This window comes from Castor canadensis, chromosome 8 (genome assembly GCF_047511655.1).
Source record: "Castor canadensis chromosome 8, mCasCan1.hap1v2, whole genome shotgun sequence".
Classification (NCBI taxonomy): Eukaryota; Metazoa; Chordata; class Mammalia; order Rodentia; family Castoridae; genus Castor; species Castor canadensis.
The window spans coordinates 6,335,394-6,355,937 of record NC_133393.1 but is presented as its reverse complement, the minus strand read 5'-3'; the positions used below and the strand labels follow the sequence as shown (position 1 = coordinate 6,355,937).

Genomic DNA, 20,544 nt, shown 5'->3' with positions numbered 1-20,544 from the left:
TTTTAGTTTTATGAGGTCCCATTTATCTATGCTATCTCTTAGTTGCTGTGCTGCTGGGGTTTCATTGAGAAAGTTCTTACCTATACCTACTAACTCCAGAGTATTTCCTACTCTTTCTTGTATCAACTTAAGAGTTTGGGGTCTGATATTAAGATCCTTGATCCATTTTGAGTTAATCTTGGTGTAGGGTGATATACATGGATCTAGTTTCAGTTTTTTGCAGACTGCTAACCAGTTTTCCCAGCAGTTTTTGCTGAAGAGGCTGCTATTTCTCCATCGTATATTTTTAGCTCCTTTGTCAAAGATAAGTTGCATATAGTTGTGTGGCTTCATATCTGGATCTTCTATTCTGTTCCACTGGTCTTCATGTCTGTTTTTGTGCCAGTACCATGCTGTTTTTATTGTTATTGCTTTGTAATATAGTTTGAAGTCAGGTATTGTGATACCTCCTGCATTGTTCTTTTGACTGAGTGTTGCCTTGGCTATTCGTGGCCTCTTGTGTTTCCATATAAATTTAACAGTAGATTTTTCGATCTCTTTAATGAATGTCATTGGAATTTTGATGGGAATTGCATTAAACATGTAGATTACTTTGGGGAGTATCGACATTTTTACTATGTTGATTCTACCAATCCATGAGCATGGGAGATCTCTCCACTTTCTATAGTCTTCCTCAATCTCTTTCTTCAGAAGTGTATAGTTTTCCTTGTAGAGGTCTTTCACATCTTTTGTTAGGTTTACACCTAGGTATTTGAATTTTTTGAGGCTATTGTAAATGGAATTGTTTTTATATATTCTTTTTCAGTTTGTTCATTATTAGTGTATAGAAATGCTAATGATTTTTCTATGTTGATTTTATATCCTGCTACCTTGCTATAGCTGTTGTAGAAGTTCACATCATGTATTTTCTGATGGCTAGTCATTAACAGACTTTTTTCTTTTAGTAGCTTATGGGGCTAAGGGATAATATGGATTTTACTACATGTTCTTTTCTCTGTTTCCTGGAGAAGGCTAAATAGGTAGATCTCAAACATGTTGATATTTTTGAGGTGGTTAACACTTTCAGGATTGTATCTCACTCTGCACTCAGATGCCATGAAAGGAGGTGATACCTATAAAAGTACTTAGTGAGTCATACAGCGATAAAAATGTAAGGTAGGGCTGCCTTAGTTGTATCATACTTTCCTGGAGAGTTGTGTTTGTCTTTTGCTGTCTCTCTTCTGAGTAGTGGTTTTTATACTTGTAAAAGTAGCCTAGAGGGGTGGTTCTGAATGCAGAGGGAAGTTGATCTTGCCTGTCCCCAGGTGAGTTTTGACAATTGGGGGGGTGCTGGGGATGGAACCCAGGGCTTTGCACCTGCTAGGCAAGTACTGTACCACTGAGCTATGTCCCTAGCCCCATGGAGACATTTTTGGTCCTCATAATTAGAGGAGAGAAGGATGTTTCAAGCATGTAATGAGTGAAGGTCAGAAATGCTGCTAGGTATCCTATAAAGCACAGGACGGCCCATTACAACAAAGACCATCTTGTCTAAAGTGTCAGTAGTGCCAAGAAACCCTGGCTTAGAGCCTGGGATCTGGAGTAGGATAAACCTGTGCTAAAATCCTGGCACCACCAGGTATTCATAACACCATCTTGGTGAGTTACTTAACCTGAGTATCTATAAAATGCACATCTGAGAAGATATTGCAAAATTAAATGAGAAAGTCTGTATGAAGCGCTTAGTATACAGCAGGGACCCAATAAATACTCTTAGTATGACTGGTTAATAGACCTGGATCAAAGTCCAGGGACTGTACTTCAAAGAGACACAACTTTGAATTTTTAACCCATTATATACAGAAAGAATTCAGTTTTTTTATTTTTTATTTTGGCAGTGCTTGGGTTTGAATTCTGGGCCTCACACTTACTAGTCAGACACTCTACCACTTGAGCCATTCCTCCAGCCCAAATCCAGGTTTCTTGATCCATCTGGGTGCCTAGAGGTAGGGCAGGCATAGACTTAACCATTCCTTCTGCATTCTGGCTAAGGTTTGCCAGACAGCTTAGTGCAGGCTGCAGGTCATGCAAGCGAGCAGGACAGTCCCCAAGACTTGTGTGAAGGAAAGATGAGGATGAAGGAATTTTCTGTTCCATGAGGGCTACACCTGGCAGGAGGCTGCACTCATCTCCCAGGCTGCAGAAGCCTCTCTCAGATCCCTGTCTACACATAGCCCAAGCTTCCTCTGCCGTGTCAACAGGCAAGGATGGCTAGCATTTTCCCTTTTCTTCTCCTTAGCACCTCCTACCTGAGCAAAGAATTCCTATAAAGGTGCCTTTACTTTTAACAAAATACTGCAATACTCTCCAGTTTTTGCTTTGCAGGGAGTTATTCTGCCATGTGGGAGGGGGAAAACCAGGCTCTCCTTTGATCTTCAATCCTTTCTATGCTTTCCTTACCCACATTGGAACCACATAAGTGAGTGATCAATTCACAGTAACAAGCAGAAATTGGGCAGGGTAGGGGTAAGGATGGAGGTAGGACACACTCCAGGCTGGCACAGTGTGGCTAGCAGTCAGGGATGTAAATGCTGGAAACCATTAGGACTGTGGTTCTTAGCACTGGTTGTACAATAGCTTCACCAGGGGTGGTCCTAGCCTCACCCCAAACCACTGATTCAGAATCTCAGGAGGTAGGGCTTGGGTATCAGGTTTTTAAAATGCTTCTCTGATGATTCTGATGCCCAGTGAGAGTTGAAGGTCAAGGACCACTGCCTTGTGAAATTAATGGCTTGCATTAAAAAAAAAAAAAGGAAAAAAACCAGGAGTGCTGGTATAGGCCTGTAATCTCAGCACTGAGGAGGCTGAGGCAGGAGAGTCATGAGTTCCAGGCTTGTTTGGGTTGGCAAGTTCCAAGCCAGCCTGGGACTTTCTCAAAAAACCCAAAATAAGTAAGTAAGTAAATAAATAAATAAGAAAAATGAGAAAAGAAAATAGAATAAAAAATGTCAAAGTAACATTGGTATTGTTTTGGCAGGCTTTTGCTATAGTGATGGGTGTATACTGACTTGCAGTGAAAAAAAGCTTGAAAATCATTGTTTTAGAGCCTCAGTGGTGTTTAATATTGATCATTTTACCTGGTTCAATATTTTTTTATGTGTACCTCTGCTTTTATATACTTTATCAGATAAAAGTTTGCTCTATCCTATGACACATAGACAGCAGGTATTGTCATAAATTTGTTAAAGTAATAATGAGAAAATGGCAAAAACAGGGGCTGAAACCCAGGGTTTCAGATTACTGCTACAGGGCCCTGCCTACCACATCTTTTTGCCCCTTCTGATTTAGTAGATCCTAGGAGAAGAATGGGAAATGGAAGTGGAGCGTGAGTCTGGCTTCAGTTTTGTAAAATAATAGCCATCAACTGAAGAGTTTACTGCTTCATTTACTTTTCAGAACAACCCCATGAAATAGGTAATATTTCAATAATCCCATTTCGCAGATGAGGAAATTGAGATGTAGAGAGGTCGTGACCTGCCCGAAGTGCAGAGTGGCCTCTTCCCAAAGAAAATTCTTTTTCTTTTTTTCTGTACTGGGACTTGAAATCAGGGCCTTCACCTTGAGCCACTCTGCCAGCCGTTTTGTGGTGGGTAGTTTTGAGATAGGGTCTTGCTAACTATTTGCCGGGGCTGACTTTGAACCACAATCCTCCTGATCTTTGCCTCCTAAGTAGCTAGGATTATGGGTGTGAGCCACCAGTGCCTGACTCAAAGAAAGTTCTTATTCTGTTCTCTGTTGGCTCACGACTAGTTACTGGAATTTCTCTAGCTTTCAAATTCCTGTTTCTTAAGTTTACGTAAAAGGGAAATGGCCCTAGCTCTTGTGGCTTTTACTCTCTTCATATATGTGGCTGGAACCTTCTGCCTTCCAGTGAGTGGGGGAGAAAAGCCCTCTCTTGCTCAGACGTATTTTGTAGGGTGTTTGTGTTAACTAATGCTGTGAATTACTGAAACTCATGGTTGGGTAGTCCTGGTTGAGAAGAACCCTGCACACTAACATGTATGCCGTGAGATTTTGATGAACTTCCCAGTGGTTTGGGAACCAACGGATACTTTGTTCCTTCATCCATCCATTCATTCGTTCATCAAATATTAAGGGCCAGGGTGTATGCCGAACGCTAGGGATGGAACAATGAGCAAAAAATGAAATCCCTGCCTTCATGGGTGATGTAGTCAAGTCTCAGAGATGACATCATCCTTCACAGATGGGTGGAAAAAGTATTTTTGGCTTTCTAACCCTTGTGCACAGTACTAAAACCACCAGGCCAAAGCAAGTTCACCTGAAAATAGGAAGGAACTAGTTAGTTATATACTCGGAAGCTTAGCTTGGATGAATTAGACTTCATGACATTAAAAAATGACCCTTTCCCAAAGGCTGGGGAACAGCCCTCTTCATCAAGTTAACTGAACTGGATGTTAGGTTGAGTTAGGCGTCAGGCTTAAGGAATGTATTTCTTCTCTGGGAGAGAAGCTGGGTGGTAAAACAAGCTTCCAAGCCATCTAGGCAGCTAACATGTTATCCCTATTTTCCTATCTGAAGAGGATTCAATACCATTTTAGAACAATATTTGTTGAATGAGCAAATTAATGATAATTGTCATTAATTTTAATGTGCAGTTAAGGAGATAAATGAAATCAAGACTCCAAACATGACTAGAGAAGAACTAAGCCATGCTGCCTTTCCAGGCTGACTTGGTTCCTGGCTTAAATCAATCCCTAGTTCCTAGGCTGTAAGACTTCCAGGGAGACCAGAGCTGGGTTACTGATTTAAGAGTTTTATGATGGTCTGGAGACATGGCTAGCACCAGAGTGGTGATATTTATCCTTCTAGGGTAATGTATTCAAAGATTAAAAGAGCAAAGAAGAAGAAGGGACAAAAAAAACCCCTATCTCTCAACAAATAGAGAATGTGGTGCTTTTCATCAATATCTCAAAACAATGTTTTGCTCCATCCTTTTTCTAATCTTTTTTTTTTCTTTGTTATTGTACTGGGGGGTACATTGTGACATTTACCTAAGTTCTTACAATATATCATAGTTGAATTCAGCCTCTCCACAGTTCTCCTTTATGGCCCTCCCTCCATTCCTGGAACAGTTTCAACAGATCTCATTTTTCCATTTTCATACTTGTTGCTCCATGATACCTGCTTTTTTTTTTTTTTCACCGTAATTGTTCTTGGTGGTTCTGGGATTTAAACTCAGGGCCCTGTGCTTACCAGGTAGGTGCACTACCACTTGAGCAATGCCCAGCCTGCACCTGCTTGTTTGAGTCCAAGAAAATCCACCAGAAAAGTTCAAGATAGTTAGGAAACTGGATGAGGGCTGTGCTTACTCAAACCAGGTGGAGATGCAAGAGAAATGCTCAGTTCTCTGCTGGCGATTGCCTAGAGATTAGAGTTTTGTGCGAAGGGAAACATTTTTGGTGACAACCGCCCTCTTGCTTTCTTTTTGGACTTACTCTGAAGAGAACTGAGAAAACTAAGACAACATAAAGTCAGTGGTGTGGTGCACTGGTTCTCAAAGGATAAAATCTATATCCTGCATAATGAATTCACTCCAGAAATCCCATCTTGGCTTTTGTATTTCTTCACTTAAGTGAGATAAATGCATTAATATTATTTCTTTGAGTTGCCAGGGACACCGAACACTTTAAAAAGTAGAATTAGTCCATTTCATGCTGGCCTAATAGTGAATCGTTTGTAGTACTAAAATGTCATCCAGACAGGTTCAAGAAGGTAACTAATGCTGGGTGGCATTTCACGAAGGTACAAACTGGTTTCATCAAATCTTTGTTAATTCAGGAAATCATTCTAACACAGATGAAAAGATGTTGGGGTATAACTAGAATCAGGCAGCAAAGGTGGGGTTCAGATAAGAAATCTCTCAGTTTCTCTGCAGGGATTTTTGACCACTTAATAAGAACCCAACACTGTGCTACACGCTTTGAGGATGTAAGAGCAGTATATAATGCATATATATACATACTTATGTGTGTGCGTACATGCATACGTATTCAATACAAACACACACAAGGAGGCTGTAAGACATTAGGGGCATCCATTTTTCCATGAAAGAGAAAGAAAACTTTAAACTGTCTATGATTGTGTGTTGGACTGTGAGGTGCAGTACCCCTGAGTTTAGGACAGGGTGACATCAATGTGATCTCTTGTAAGCAGAGTATAAATCAGAAGAAACCTCAGTGAGACCTTGAAAGAGGAGTAACATTTTGGCTCACAGTTGTTGTTTCTTTTTTGAGGGGGGGTAGTACTGGGGTTTGAACTCAAGACTTCACACTTGCAAGGTAGGTGCTCTACCTCTTGAGCTATGGGGAGAGAGGCGTTTTTGATGAGAGACACAGCTTTAGCTACAGGACCGAGGCAAAAACCAGAATGGGATCTAGTATGGAATTGCTTTCTTCTGCTTAATCTTTTGTCATTCCACTTGGCACCACTTCATACATTACATGTGTACTGTATTTGTTTGCACTCTGTCTTTTGCATTAGGTCACAGTGGTCAGCCACATAAGGCATACATGAAGCAGGATTACAGACTTCATTTCTCTTTTGTACTTGAGTGTTTTGAGAAAGAAAAAGGAAACAAAGCAATTGGTTAAGAAATATTTTTCAAGGGCCTTCTATATGTTTGGCAAAGATGAAGATTCCTTCCTCCATGTAATAGATTCTCTTGTAGGGGAGGAAGGGACAGTCAAAGAACAATATAATTTTAGGTAAAGATAAGAAAGATTTTGATGGGCTGGAGGCATGGCTCCAGTGATAGAGCACCTACCTGGCAAGCATAGAGCCCTGAGTTCAAACCTCAATATCACCAAAAAAGAAAGAAATATTTTAAATGAGGCCTTAGCTACTATAAAGAAGACAAAGTCTTTGCTAAGGAATTCCAGTTTTAGTTCTCACACTTATGTAATCTATTGACATTGGGCAGTTTACACAGTGACACTCAGCAAACGTTTCATAACAATAGCGTCGTAATCACTGGACTTGACCACATTTTTTTCTCCTTACTTTCTACTTCTTCTATTTTTCTTTCAGTTCAAAAGATACCATCACGAGACAGTTGCAGAAGAAGTGGGAATCACAAAGAAGAGGACCTATAGGTATGGGTGACAGTAGCATACTTATCGTACATCAACTCTGTGCAGTTTCATCAAAGTTTTGTCACATGAAATAGAAAATATTAAAGTGTGTGTAACTGTGTGGATGCAATACAGCTCATGGCCTGGAGAATCAGTGGGCACGAACACCGACCAGATTCCAAAGGAGGTAATAGTACGTCCATATTTACATGAAGGTTTGCAAAGACATAAAGTAGCTACTATGTATTGAGCGCACTATCTTCCAAGGATTATCCAATGTACTTTGCTTGCGTTATCTCTAATCCCTGTAACAACTTTAGGAGGGGAGATATCCCAGTTTACAAATGAGAAAACAGATGAAGTAGCCAACCCAAGGCCATTGTAGTTGGTATGTATGTACCAGAACTGGGATGGCAAATTCCTTATTTGTGAAGGGCCATGGGGTATAGTCTGGTTTAATAAAGGGCTCGCTTAATACATAGCCTGGAATTAGTTCAGTGTGGGGTTTCCTGTCTGACTAGTGCTGGGGTACTTGAGTTGACACAAGCAGTTCTCTGAATCTATTAGAGGCATAGATTGGTGGGGGTGGGGTTCATTAAACATTTTTTCATTTTTTCATATACTTACAAAACCACATACATGTGTGTCAAACAGCTACACAGGCCATTGAAACTTGGAAGTACTTTGCTTTTGGCTGAATGATAGCTCAGTTTGGAGCTACCCACAGCTCATCTTTGGCTGATTTATGATTATGTGTATCTGTACATATAATCACAGATAGGGACTAATGAATACTTGATGAATGTGCTTGGTTAGTAAACTTCCAAAGCAAAGAGAACAAATAGCATTTTATTGATGGTGAGAGATTGGGTGGTCACCCAACACTTGTAAATGGCAGAGTCAACATTCACATCCAAGCTGCCTAGCTCCAGAGTCTATCCTGTTTACCATCAAGCCATATTCTCATCTCCAGCGCCCTCTGCTCTAACTGAAGCATACACTAAAGGACTGGATCTTGGGACCAGAAGAGAAAACTTCCAGAGACTTAACTCTTAATTTCCATAAATTCAACCACCCAACTGGGCTGTGAACTGGGTCTGTTTAGGTACATGGGGCAGAATGACTATGAAAAGCCTGAGTCATCATCTACAAGAATGAAAGGACCAGCTTGAAATATTAATGGATTCTATTTAGGCAAAAAAAACTGATTGACAAAGTAGTCAAACCATTATTGTGGTGGAATTTGAAATGATGGACAAGTCCACAGTGAGAAAAGACTGAGCAAGAAAAGGACTGTCATTGGGTTACAGCTGCCAAAAGATCTAAAAGGTTTCCTTTTAAATGAATTTCCCTTTGGTTTTCTCTCTTGGCAAAGGAATCACTGTTCCCACTGAGTCTTTTCAGATTGTTTCTAGCACAGCTAATTGTGTTTATTTGTCTCCAGAATCACATGGCTGCCTTGCTTTTTCTTAAGGTCTCTTGCCTGCTGTGTGCTGCTTTTACTGCCAGAAATGCTCTCCTCACCTGGGAGCTAGGTGGCTAACAACATAAAGAAGATCTTGGGAGGCCAGTTCTGCCTCTCCAGAGATCTTACCTAGCTACATGCCCCCTCCCTTCCCCTGCCCCCCACCCGCCCCCGCCCCAAAGCCCTCCATAGAGGAGCCAGATTAGATATGGAACCATGGAACCATTGCATTCACTTGGTCCATCACACTGTTGAGAACAGAGCAGAAAGCAAGTAAATACTATTTATTAATTGATCAAGAGAGTTTTGCAAGTTCAAGACTAAGAATTGATTCTCCATTTTTCCTGTCAAAAAAGCATCACATTGACTTTTCCTTTGTCATTGGGATCACTGATATTTGCTTGATTCTCAAACTGAGGTATTTTTAGAACTGATGGAGTGGCTCAAGTGGTAGACAGAGTGTCTGTTTAGCAAGCATGAGGCCCTGAGTTCAAAGCCCAGTACCCCCCAAAAATCACAAAACAAACAAACAAAAAAATAGGTATTTTTTTTCTTTTCCTTTACTGACCCACTCCCATCACAGAAGCCACATAACTGCTAGAGAATTACTCAACTCCTTAATCCTCTCACTCATGGAGCACTAAAAGGTGGTACTTTTTCATGGTACAGTTGAAGAAGAGCCCAGAAATTATATTCTGTCCTTCCATGGGATATGTACCAATAGAAACCTCAGTCAGTGTCCTTTTTGGGAAACATGTATTTTCTTTAAACATTTGTTGTTGCAAATATTTTTAAATATTTTAAATAGTTTTTCTGTTGTTATTGATAGGACTTCTACTTTTAAAAAAAGTCTAGTGGGAAAAACAAGTGGGGCACAAGTCGCTTAGCTCACTATAGTGGAATCAGCTCAGGGATGGCAAATTGTGGCTCTGTGCCAGATCCCTCCTGAGTGCAGCCTCTCTCAAGAGCCTGTGGCAGACAGCATTTGTCAATTGCAACACCTGTCCTTCATGAAGTCCAGTCCAGGCCTGGAATATCCCTCAATACATGGCATTTCCTAAGGGATCTATGAAGCTCCTCCCACACTAAAATTCATGAGCCCTTTGCCTGTGGTTATGTTAGGTCACTAACAGCTGGGAAGTGGTTCTCCTCTGACTAAGAATCAGAGCAAAGGAAGGGGAAACAGTACCAATCAGAGCTGCCAAACCATTTCTGGAAAGCAGATGACAATGAATGTTGATCGTTCATGGAGGATTGGGAGCTCAACTCTCCCTTTCATCTCATAGTAGGTAGGACCATGAGTGGGGGAGATTGTAGATTGGTTGGTCAGTTAGTAAGACTAAATGAAGTCTTTTTTTGGGGGGGGAGGATGCTTAATGCAATGCTCAAGGAGAATAAAAGGAAATCAAAACCCAGAGCCTATCCTTAAGAAGAGTCCCCAGTAGCATATAGCCTTGTATTAAGCTGAATTTAGACTCAGTGTAGTTTAATGAGATGAGAAAGCAAGGCACTTAGTGCCTACTTACAACCAACTCATTTGCAGCTGACATAATTCTTTTCATTTCTGAAGAAATTTGAAGGTATTCAGATAATAGGACTTCCTCGACAGAGGATGTTTTAAGTGTTTATGACAATATTTTGCATGCTGCTTTGCACAATAGGAATAAGTTAGATCTGTTTGTAGTCACAGGACATCATTTCCAGCTGGTGAACTGTGCAGGCAGAAGCTGCACAGACTGCTCCAGACCTGGCTTTCTCTAGCAACATAGATAGCAGATGCCAGGCTGTCTTCTGGGTGGTTAAGAACAGGCTAAGGTTAAGAAGGGGTGTGGTTTTCCCTTATTGTTGTTTTAATCAACAATACATTCTTTTGTAAGGAAAAGTCAATCCCAGACACTTTTTGAAATGATCTGACTTAACAGCAAGGATGGACAGAGGTACTTTTCCATTTCAGAAGTCTCTCCTGTATATTAGGGGTTGGGAGAGGGAGGTTGGAAAGACTGCTGTAGGTTGGACAAAACATTAGATTGGCCAAGTGTTTGAAGGGTATTTAAAAAAAAAATCAGGTAAGGTATAAGCCCTTCATTAAATGTATATTTTTTACCTAGTAGTGCTTATCTGAAAGTCATGCTCAGCTGAAATTAATTCTAGCTTACTAGTCTTCATTTTCTGCATCTTTTCAGATGTTATAAAAAGAGACAAAAATAATCATTTGCTTTTATTTGGGAATGTTGAAGCAACTGAATTCTCTGGAGGGATCATGAATGGTGAGGCTGAAAGAATGCATGGGGAATGAATGCAACTTTCACTAGCAAGGACAATCCTTTGTTAAAGTGAGCACTGGGGTGATGGAAACGCAACTACCAGTGCTGACCTTGAATTTTCTGGTAACATTGGGTACTTGTCTCTTTCTAGCTCATATGATCTGGGCACTTGCCCAAAAAGCCTCTTGCTGGTACTCTTTTATTTGCTAAGGCACTTTGGGCCCTTTAAAGTGTACCCTTTTGGCCTTAAAATGTATCTAGTTAGAATGTTAATTTGATAGTAGACTTATATGATATTGGCTACTAGACCCCGAATAAGCTTAAAACTCACAAGTGATACTTGCTGGATTTGCACTAATCTTTACACTTAAAATTACATGCATTTTTTCAGCTTTAATTGAGAAATCCCAACTTGTGATCCTTTATTATTCTTCTTAGTTTACAGATGGCACTGCTGGTGCTAGAAGGATTGTGGTTTATTTTTAAGTATGTGCTTCATTTAATTTGACAAGAGTAGGGCTTGGACTATCTGCCTTCCAGCCCACTTTGTCTCCAAATCAATATAACTTCAAAGAAGAAAAGTAGTCTATTTTTTAATGGTGTTTATAATGCATGTGCCTTTGTATCTATTATGATTTAGCATTAAGCAGAGTCTTCAAGTAAACTAACTTTTACTGGCACTTTCTACTTTGAAGAAAAAAATCATCAACAGGAAAATCAAGTGCTGTTAGAATTTTTGTTTCAGAACAACTTCCCAGTCAGGTCCTAGACTCACCATCAATACAGATGGGTCTTCATGACTATGGGTACCTCCATTAACCAAACTGCAGAATAGAGTTGCAGGACCTGATCATCTTTGAATTATCAAAATTATATTCATTTACTCACTTAAGACAGTGGACTCAGACATTGTAAAATGATTTCCAGTAACTAAGGTTGAAACACCATTTCCTAAATAGCGCAAAAATTTGGGGCAAGGAATCTGGAGCCAGACTGCCTGGATATGGATTCTTGGCTCTACCACCTCCTGTCTGAGTGACTTTGGGCAAAAGACTTAACCTATTTCCTCATCTGTACCAAAGCTAAAAATGGCAGATTCTACATCTAGATAGGAGAAAAAAATGAGTTAGTACAATGAACTTAGATCTGTTCTTTGTATACAGTAGGTACTCAATATATATGAATCATAATAATTATCTTTGTTTCCAACTAGATAAAGAGAAGTGCCAGGTGAAGAAGAGAAAAAAATACATTTCAGGTTTCTGGCTTGAGCACCTGGGTGTAGCCATTTACTAAAATAGTGACAAGGAGCATTAGACAGAAGTGGAGCTGATGGGGGAAGCTTGGTTCTCTTTTGGGAATGTTTATTTTGAAATATCTTTTTTATTTTTTTCAGTACTGGGGCTTAAAGTCAGGGCCTCTTGCTTGGTAGGTAAGCGCTCTACCATTTGAGATATACCCCTAGACCTTTTTGCTTTGATTACTTTTTTTTGAATAAGGACTCACATTTATGCCTGGGCTGGCCTGAACTTGAATCTTCCTATTTGTGCTTCCATTGTAGCTGGGATAACAGGCTAGTATCACCACACCCAGCTTTTATTGTTTGAGATAGGGTCTTATGAACTTTTTGCCCCAGGGCTGGTCTTGAACTGCAGTCCTCTCAATCTCTGCCTCCTGAATAGCTAGGATTGAAATACCTTTGTTATAGTTGAGCAGAGATATCAAGTAGGCATTGGATGCATTCCATTTCAGATAATAACTATCTTTGGTTTTCCTATGCACAACTTATGATTTCCCCCATCCCAACTAAATTCTATCTGCTTCAGATTTCTGAATAATAATAAATATAATAATGGTACATAGTAGATATTCAGCAAATACTTGTTGAAGAATCATTTCTTTCTAAAGGTCCTAAATTTCCCCTTCCTTCCTCCCTCCCTCATTCCCTCCTTCCTCCTTCCTTCCCTCCTTCCTTCTTTCTTTCCTTCCTTCTCTTCTTCCTTCCTTCTTTTCTTCCTTCCTTCCTTCCTTCCTTCCTTCCTTTTTAGACAGGGTATCACTTGCTAATGGGGCCTTTATTCTGGGACAGCAGTGCGGCTAGAAAGAATAGACAATAAATATAATATAATCCAGCAATTCCTCTTCTGGGTGTGTATGTATTCAAAGAATTGAAAGTAGGGTCTTAAAGAGATATATGTATACCCATGTTCATAGCAGCATATTCCAGTAGCCAAAAGGTACAGCCTAATGTCCACTGACAGATGAATGAAGAGACAAAATGGGGTATGTACATACCCTTTTTAAAAAGAAATTCTGAAGCATGCTCCCACATAGATGAACCTGGGGAACATTATGCTAAGTGAAATGTCATTCAAAAAAGGACAGGTACTCTATGATTCCATGGGTATGACTCCTTAGAATAGTCCATAAAGACAGAAAATAGAATGGTGGTTACCTGAATTGGGGCAGGGAGGGGAATGGAGAGGTGTTGTTTTAGTTTTGCAAGATGAAAAGAGCTTCAGAGATTGGTTATACAAGAGAGTGAATTTACTTAACACTATCAAACTATACATACAGAATGGTTATGTTGGTAAATACTGTGTTAGGTATATTTCAACACAATAAGAAAAGTATGTGAAAGAAAATCGTAAGTCACAAAGTGATAAGTGCAATGTAAAGCAAAGAAGGAGTAGAGCAGGGTAGGGGCTCTGGAATATCAGGAAGAGTGCAAAGCAGAATTAAATCAAGAGGGTGGTTGGGAAGTGCGCCTCCTAGAAAAGATGAGATTTGAGCAGGCTTCCAGTGGCTCACATCTGTAATCCTAGCTACTTGGGAGGTAGAGATCAGGAGGATGGAGTTTTGAAGTCAGCCTGGGCAAATAGTTTGCAAGACCCTAGCTTGAAAATACTCAGCACATAAAAGGTTGGCAGAGTGGTGGCTGAAGTGGTAGACTAGACTGTCTACCTGGCAAGTATAAGTTCAAACCCTAGTACTACCAAAAAAAAAAACAAAGTGAAATTTGAGCAAGAGCTGGAAGAAATTGTTTGCCTCTTAGCTGCTGTTATAAACTGTGTCTAAATCTTTCAGGGTCTCTGGATGTGTGTAGCAGTGCCCAGGCGATGATCAAATGGTGTATTTTTGTACGGTATACATTGGTGGGCAGCTATGTAGAAACTGTGGTTGGAGGTAATTCAACTTGACTGGGAAAACAATCCTGAGTAGCAAGTGCTCTCAGGTAACACTTGCACAGATTATAATCAGATGTCATCTGACACTTGAGGTTGTGTTTCTAACAAAGAGAGACAGTTGTTTTTAATATATGACCCTTTTTAAAATCAAACTATAACCTAGAAGTAAACACCAGGGGTTTTATCTTTTTAGTTACTTCTAAGTTTTCATATTGCTATTTACCCTGAGGCATCTCAGCTCCTTGGGAGATGAGAAAACATTCATTTCCAATATGAATTTTTCAGTTCCTCCAAGACAAGGATTTAGAACTTCAGCTGACCTCCCTGTCAACCCATCAGTAGAGAGGGTAGCTCAAGCATACTTATTTTAGTTATCCTCTATCTGATAGATCATATGGCATGGAATAGTGAGCTGCTTATAAAAATCCTGTGACCTGAGCATGTTTTATTACGAATTTATGAGGCTGCTATAAATAGGTATCAACTTGCCATCATTTAAACCGGTACTTTGTACTCATGAAAAAACTGAAAGAAGTTTGTGCTATTGGATTCTTGAACTGAGTTTTACATCCCTCATCTTTTAACCTCGTTTTTCCAGCTTTAATAATAATAATAATAAAGTATAATGACCATGAATCTTTACTTTGCAATCAGGAAGAAGTCTACCTCTCATCTTTCCTCTCATTGAACTTGAGGAACAATCTATAGATGGACAGCCACCTCTGCCCCTCCATCTACAATTCTGTCTCCTGGCCAAGGGTTCTGAAGCTTCAGTAGCAGCCATTGGAGAATGCACAAAGCTGTTTTTGGCTCTTTCTAAGTTAATGTTGTAGAATAATTACTAAGGTCACAGGGACTAGTTAGGGGAAAGGAGAAATTACTTCTATCGGCGAGTCCTTTCTACACTATGGCAATGAGCATTGGATGACTGAGAAAGCACAATACTGGTCTCAAAAATTTCTTTCTACTCCAATTTTAGGTAACCTATCTGCCCAACATTGTATTTCTTTTAGTTCTGAACAAATAATAATAATTATTATTATTTATATTGTTATTTTTCTTGAGATTGAACCTAGGACCTTGTGGATGGGTAAATCAGCACATGATTTACCACTTAACTACAATCCTAACCCTAGGCCTGAACAAAAATTCTTAAAAAATTATTGGATGCCTTAGACATAAAGAAAGGAGGAATAATATTTTCTTTAACTTTTATGCATCGGCAGCTGCTGACAGCCAGTCAGCCCCAGCTGGTTATTGAGCTCAAGGAGTCCCTTGTACTTCTAGTTTCTCCCAACATACAGTGTGGCTGATAGGGACAAGCTTCGCCTTACCCCCATGCTGAAACAAGAGCACATGGGAATATAGCTGGTACTAGGTGTATACTACTGTCAATAGATATAAAATACTAGACGGTGATGGCACCACTTGGTAGCAAAAGGGGGAAAATTCAATAGATTCAACTGACATTCGTTGAGGGTCAATACTGGGCAACATCTGTTACGAGGCTCTACCTGGGTAGGAGAGGGAATTTAATACCATACAACACAGTACTTGTCCCTAAGAAACTTATGACCTTCTAGAGACAAAGGAAAAGTACTCAGACAAGTAATTGTAGGACACAGTTGTGTTTGATGGCATAATTTAACTGAAGCAAACTAAGGGTGGCAAGAGAATAAGCAGAGAAAGGTAAAGCTTTGACTTGGTGTGGTGGAAGGGAGGAGAACTGTTATCTGGGAGGTGCCTTCAGACATAAAGTTTTCTGAGGTAGAGATAGGAAGTCATTTCATGCAAAGAGATCAGCCTGGACAAAGACCAGAGGCTCCTTCTGGTCATGTACCCAAGAAAACATGGACTCTGCTGAAGCCTTGTTTGTCACAGAAAATAACTAGGCACAGTCTCTATGTTTATTTAAAGGAGGATGGTCAGATAAATTATAATACAGTCACACACTGGAAAATGTTTAGCAGAGAATATAAATCAAATAGAGAATCACATAGCAATTAGTATGGAAAACCCACAAAACATATCATAAATTGAGGGAAGAAAATTAAAGAAAGAAAGTTACACAACATTAAGTTCAAAACTTGTATAAATGCTGCAAATATCCAAAAAAGAGCCAGCTGTGATGGCACTGCCTATAATCACAGCACTTGGGAGGCTGAAGCAGAAGGATTGCAGTGAGTTGGAGGCCGGCTTGTGTTACATAGAAAGACCCTATCTCAAAAAGAAAAAACCCAAAAGAGTATATGTTATTGATAGATTATAATTTAATGATTTTTCATTATATTGTTACATGTAGATACATAGTTATAATTTCATAATGTCTTCAGTGAAGATAGCAGTGAGAATGAAGAACGCCCAATTCAGGACACAGTGTCTGCTTCTGGGGAGAGAGAGAAGAAAAGCTGGGTTTCATTTGTGTCTGTTGTACAGACATGGAACATAGAGACAAATAGACAGATGCACTCATGTATACACAAATCTATACACATTTTAAAATCTGAAGTAAATATAGCATAACGATTTGATAGCTGTTTATTGTCCTCTACACTTTTCTGTACATTTGAAATATTTCATAATGAAAGAAAATCAGAAGTGCATACTTAGGAATAGCAAATGATATAGATCATTGGTTTTTAAACTTTAACATGAACTTTGGTTAAAAAATACTTTTGGAACCAGGAATTTCATGACAGTATTTGACATATGGGGATGGGGTGTACCCTGACATTGTCTATGCTGTTTGCTGTCCTTTGTCCTGTGCAAAATCAAGCAGTGGGTGATTCCTAAAGATGCAGTAGGGCCAGGCATGGAAGGCTTTGACTGCAGGTGCAGGATTGTTTTAGTTGGCAGACAGGAGAGGGCCACCAGTGGGGTATGTTAGTTTCTCAGCTGAACTTTAGCTAGATCAAATGAGAGAGATCAGGGGCCAAAAACTGGAAGAGCCTGAATCAGTTAGAAGGTAATCACTATTAGTATAGCTGGGACAGGATACAGGTCTGTAGGGGAAGTGAGAAGAAGGAATGAATTCTGGATAAGCTGTGATTTAAAAAGAAAAAGGAGCCAGGCACACTGGCTCATGCCTATAATCCTAGCCACTTGGAGACAGAGATGGGGAGGATTGTGTTTTAAAGCTAGCTTGGGCAAAAAGTTCACAAGACACCATCTCAATAAGCCAGACTTGGTGATGCATCCCTGTCACCCCAGCCATGTCGCAGGTGTAGATAGAAGGATTGCTGCCCGGACGAGCCTGGGCATAATGTGAGACCTTATTTAAAAAACAAAACAAAACTAAAACTAAAAGGATTAGGGGCATGACTCAAGTAGTAAAACAAGTTTTTAAAGGGAAGTCAGGGAAAGGAGACAAGGTTCACTTTTGATATCAAGGCTTGATGAGTAGTAGATTGGTTGTGTCAATAAGAGAACTGGGAGCAGCAGGAGAAGTTTAGTGTTAAACACATAGTACTGAAGGTGCTGAAGATGATATCCAGGTGGATACAGTGAAGTCTTGGCTGAGGTTAAAAGGCATGATATCGTCATGTTTTGAGTGAGGAAATTAGAGGTATTCAAGGAGGGTGCAAGGTAGGTAGACCCAGCCAATGTGTTGGGGGTAGAAGGTTGAAGTGAAATAAATGTCTGCCATTGGGTCAGGTTTGTGATGGTATGGGCATGGGGTCAAACGAGATGTGTGGACTAAGAAGGGTTGGAGGACTGGAGGTTGTGAGGAGCCCAAAGAGCCTGTTCAGCAGGTATGAACAAATATTACATGTCAGGGTCAGGACTTTCATAATCAGGGAGGAAGGTTTTCAAGCTTGAGACCTTGGAACTAAGTAGTCACTACCTTTGTGCAAACTGTAGGGTATACAGGTGGGTTGTTGTAATATAATGGAGATGAAAGCTGTAGCTGTGTGATTGTTCTCAGTTACTGATCTGAACTGAGTAGACTGACTTTTCAAATGATGCTCCTCTGTGGAATAACTAGTGATTTTTAACGAGATCAACTACCAATTATGAATCACTACTTCAAATTATAGAAGAAGAGACACTGGGAAATGCATGGGGTCTCCAGGGATACCTTTCTGAGAGCCCTCATATTATCCTCTGCACTCTTATTATCTTGGGAAAGGGTTAGGGGGATAGCCAGGATTCCTCACCCATCATCTGCTTAGAGGCTGACAGCACCTTCTTATCATCTGTCTCTTCCAGTTCATTCATTGTTGATAGACTTCCTTTCACTATGACAAAGACAGACAGCTGGGGTGCTGAGTCAGAAGCAATGGAATCTGCCCACACATTATTTTTGGTTTGGTTTAAGGCTTTGAATGGGTCACTTAAATTCTCTGCGCCTTAATTATTCTCACAATTAAATAACACAAACTAAAAAAATAAAATAAAATAAATGTCTTGAATAACTTCCTTGTGTAACTCTGTGAATTTCTTAATCTATTGAGAAGGAAGACACATATCTAATCTGTGACAGCATAACGGTAAGAGGGTGCTATAGACTGAATATTTATGTACCCCAAAATACATACACTAAAGTCCTAACCTCCCAATTTGATAATGTTAGGAGGTGGAGCTTTTGGAAGATGATTAAATCAGCAGACAAATGGGATTAGTGCCCTGATAAAAGAAACTCTGGAGAGCTCTGTTGCCCCTTCTGCAATGTTGGACACACTAGAAGATAGCCATGTATGAGCAGAAGTCCTCACCGGACATTCAACCTGCTGGTGTCTTAATCTTGGACTTCCCAGTCTCTTGGAACTGTGAGAAATAAAGTCTGTTGTTTATAAGCCACCTAGTCTATGGTATTTTGTTAAAGCAGTCTGAATGGACTAAGATAGAGGATTTCGCAGGACAGCATTAATTCTGCTTGAGGCTATTGCTAAACCACACAAGAAGTCCTTATCTGAGCCTGAATTTGAGAGAGAAGTGGGTTTTGCCAGGCACAGTGGGGTAGAGTAACACTGGCAATGTCAAGTGAGTGACTTGTTCAGGGAACTAGGACAGTCTGTTCTGCCTTTTTCCTCTATGCAACAAGAATAAGAAATTAGGTCTCCTAACTCTGTTCCAATGCTGACTTTTTTTTTTCCTACCTGGTCTCTCTCTCTCTCTCCATTTTCTGAATCATTTATTTAGGCATTCTTGGGCACAGAAGTACCAATGGTAGAAGGTTGAAAGACCTACTAATCCTATCTAAAACTGGTGATTAGTAATCTGTCAGCAATGTAGGTATTGTTATGGATACCTACCAACTAGCTGAACCACACACAGATTACAATGCCCAATTCAAGTGTTTCCTTTTGAAAAACACCCCATGCTTTCATTATCTAAGTTCTCACTAATTTTATCTTTAGAAGCATGCAAAGGATAGAGTTACTTCACTTTATTTTTGAATACTTTATCTATTGATGAATGCTGGGTATCTTTACTCTGATAGTTTGCTGACAGGAGGTAGGAAGCATAAGTAAGTCAGTGTCACTGTCTCAAGGAGCTTGCAACACCAGAGGCAAGGGAGACAAGGGTCTTTACACACACAGTAGTGAGATAATGTGCATCTCTGATATTCTAGCATGTGGAATAGGTAAATATTTACAGAAAGAAGAAATAAAAAACATGGTCTATACAAAGCATCTTGGTGATTTGAACTTGAACTAAGACGTTGGGAATATCTAAGAAGAAGCTGGGAATGAAGTGACTTGCATGAATTTATAGTATATAAGAAGGCCAGTCTGGGGTACTCTCCATTGCAGAAGAGTTAAGGATAACCTTAACATTGCTAGGGAACACAACAATCTATATGGTCTTCCAAACTCCTGCTTAATTTGTTTTCAGTTTCTTCTGCTACAGAAAGGACATCTCTAAAATTGATTTCCTGCTAGTAGAAATCAGCAGCTCTCTTCAGGGTTTACCTGGGCTGGCCGGGTCCCAGCAGGTTTGCATATCAGTGGAAGCTTTCTGCCTGAGAGAGGCTAGATCAGGCTGAGAGCTGCGTGACTGAAGCCAAACCACACCTAATGAAGATGATAGTTACCATGATATGGAAAGTCTAGGAAGACTCCTGTCCCTAGCCTTTAATTAGCAGCAGTTTCAGACAGCAGAGCTTACCTGTACCCAAACAAGAATTCTCTGAAGAAAAATGATCCTTACTTGGTTGAACTAATGATTGGTCTGAGACTCCTAAATGTGTTCCTCTTCTCAACTATTCCTAACTTCCCTGAATTCTCCCACCTGATGGACTAGACACAGAGACTGTTTTTTCCATGGGGTAGGTGCATTCTGTATCTCTAATGATGCATGTTGAGAACACTGCCTACTCAAATAAGGTTAGCTGAGACATGGCAAGAAAGGGAAGTGACAAGAAAGAACAGTCAGGAAATCTAGCTAGGGGTTCCAGTTGGTGAAAGAATCAAAGGTACTCAGAGGAATTCTGCCCTGCTCATTGTCCCTCAGGGGCATAGCACCAAATTAAGAATGTCTTTTCTTTCTCCTCT

The 20,544-nt window shown here is 40.0% G+C and overlaps 1 protein-coding gene across 5 annotated transcripts in view; it reads left to right on the top strand.

The window, feature by feature from the left end:
• The window catches only part of Paqr8 (progestin and adipoQ receptor family member 8), a 47,575-nt gene that overhangs the window by 10,000 nt on the left and 17,031 nt on the right, over nt 1–20,544 (top strand). For 4 of the 5 annotated variants that reach the window (XM_074081966.1, XM_020184773.2, XM_074081965.1 and 1 more), the window contains exon 2: nt 7,087–7,151. Coding sequence is in view for 1 of the 5 variants with exons in the window: in XM_074081964.1 (XP_073938065.1) it covers nt 7,255–7,317 (63 nt within the window). In the remaining 4 variants the exon portion in view is untranslated. Of the gene's footprint in view, nt 1–7,086; nt 7,152–7,172; nt 7,318–20,544 lie in introns of those variants that run through there. The other variant, XM_074081964.1, reaches the window with a different exon arrangement.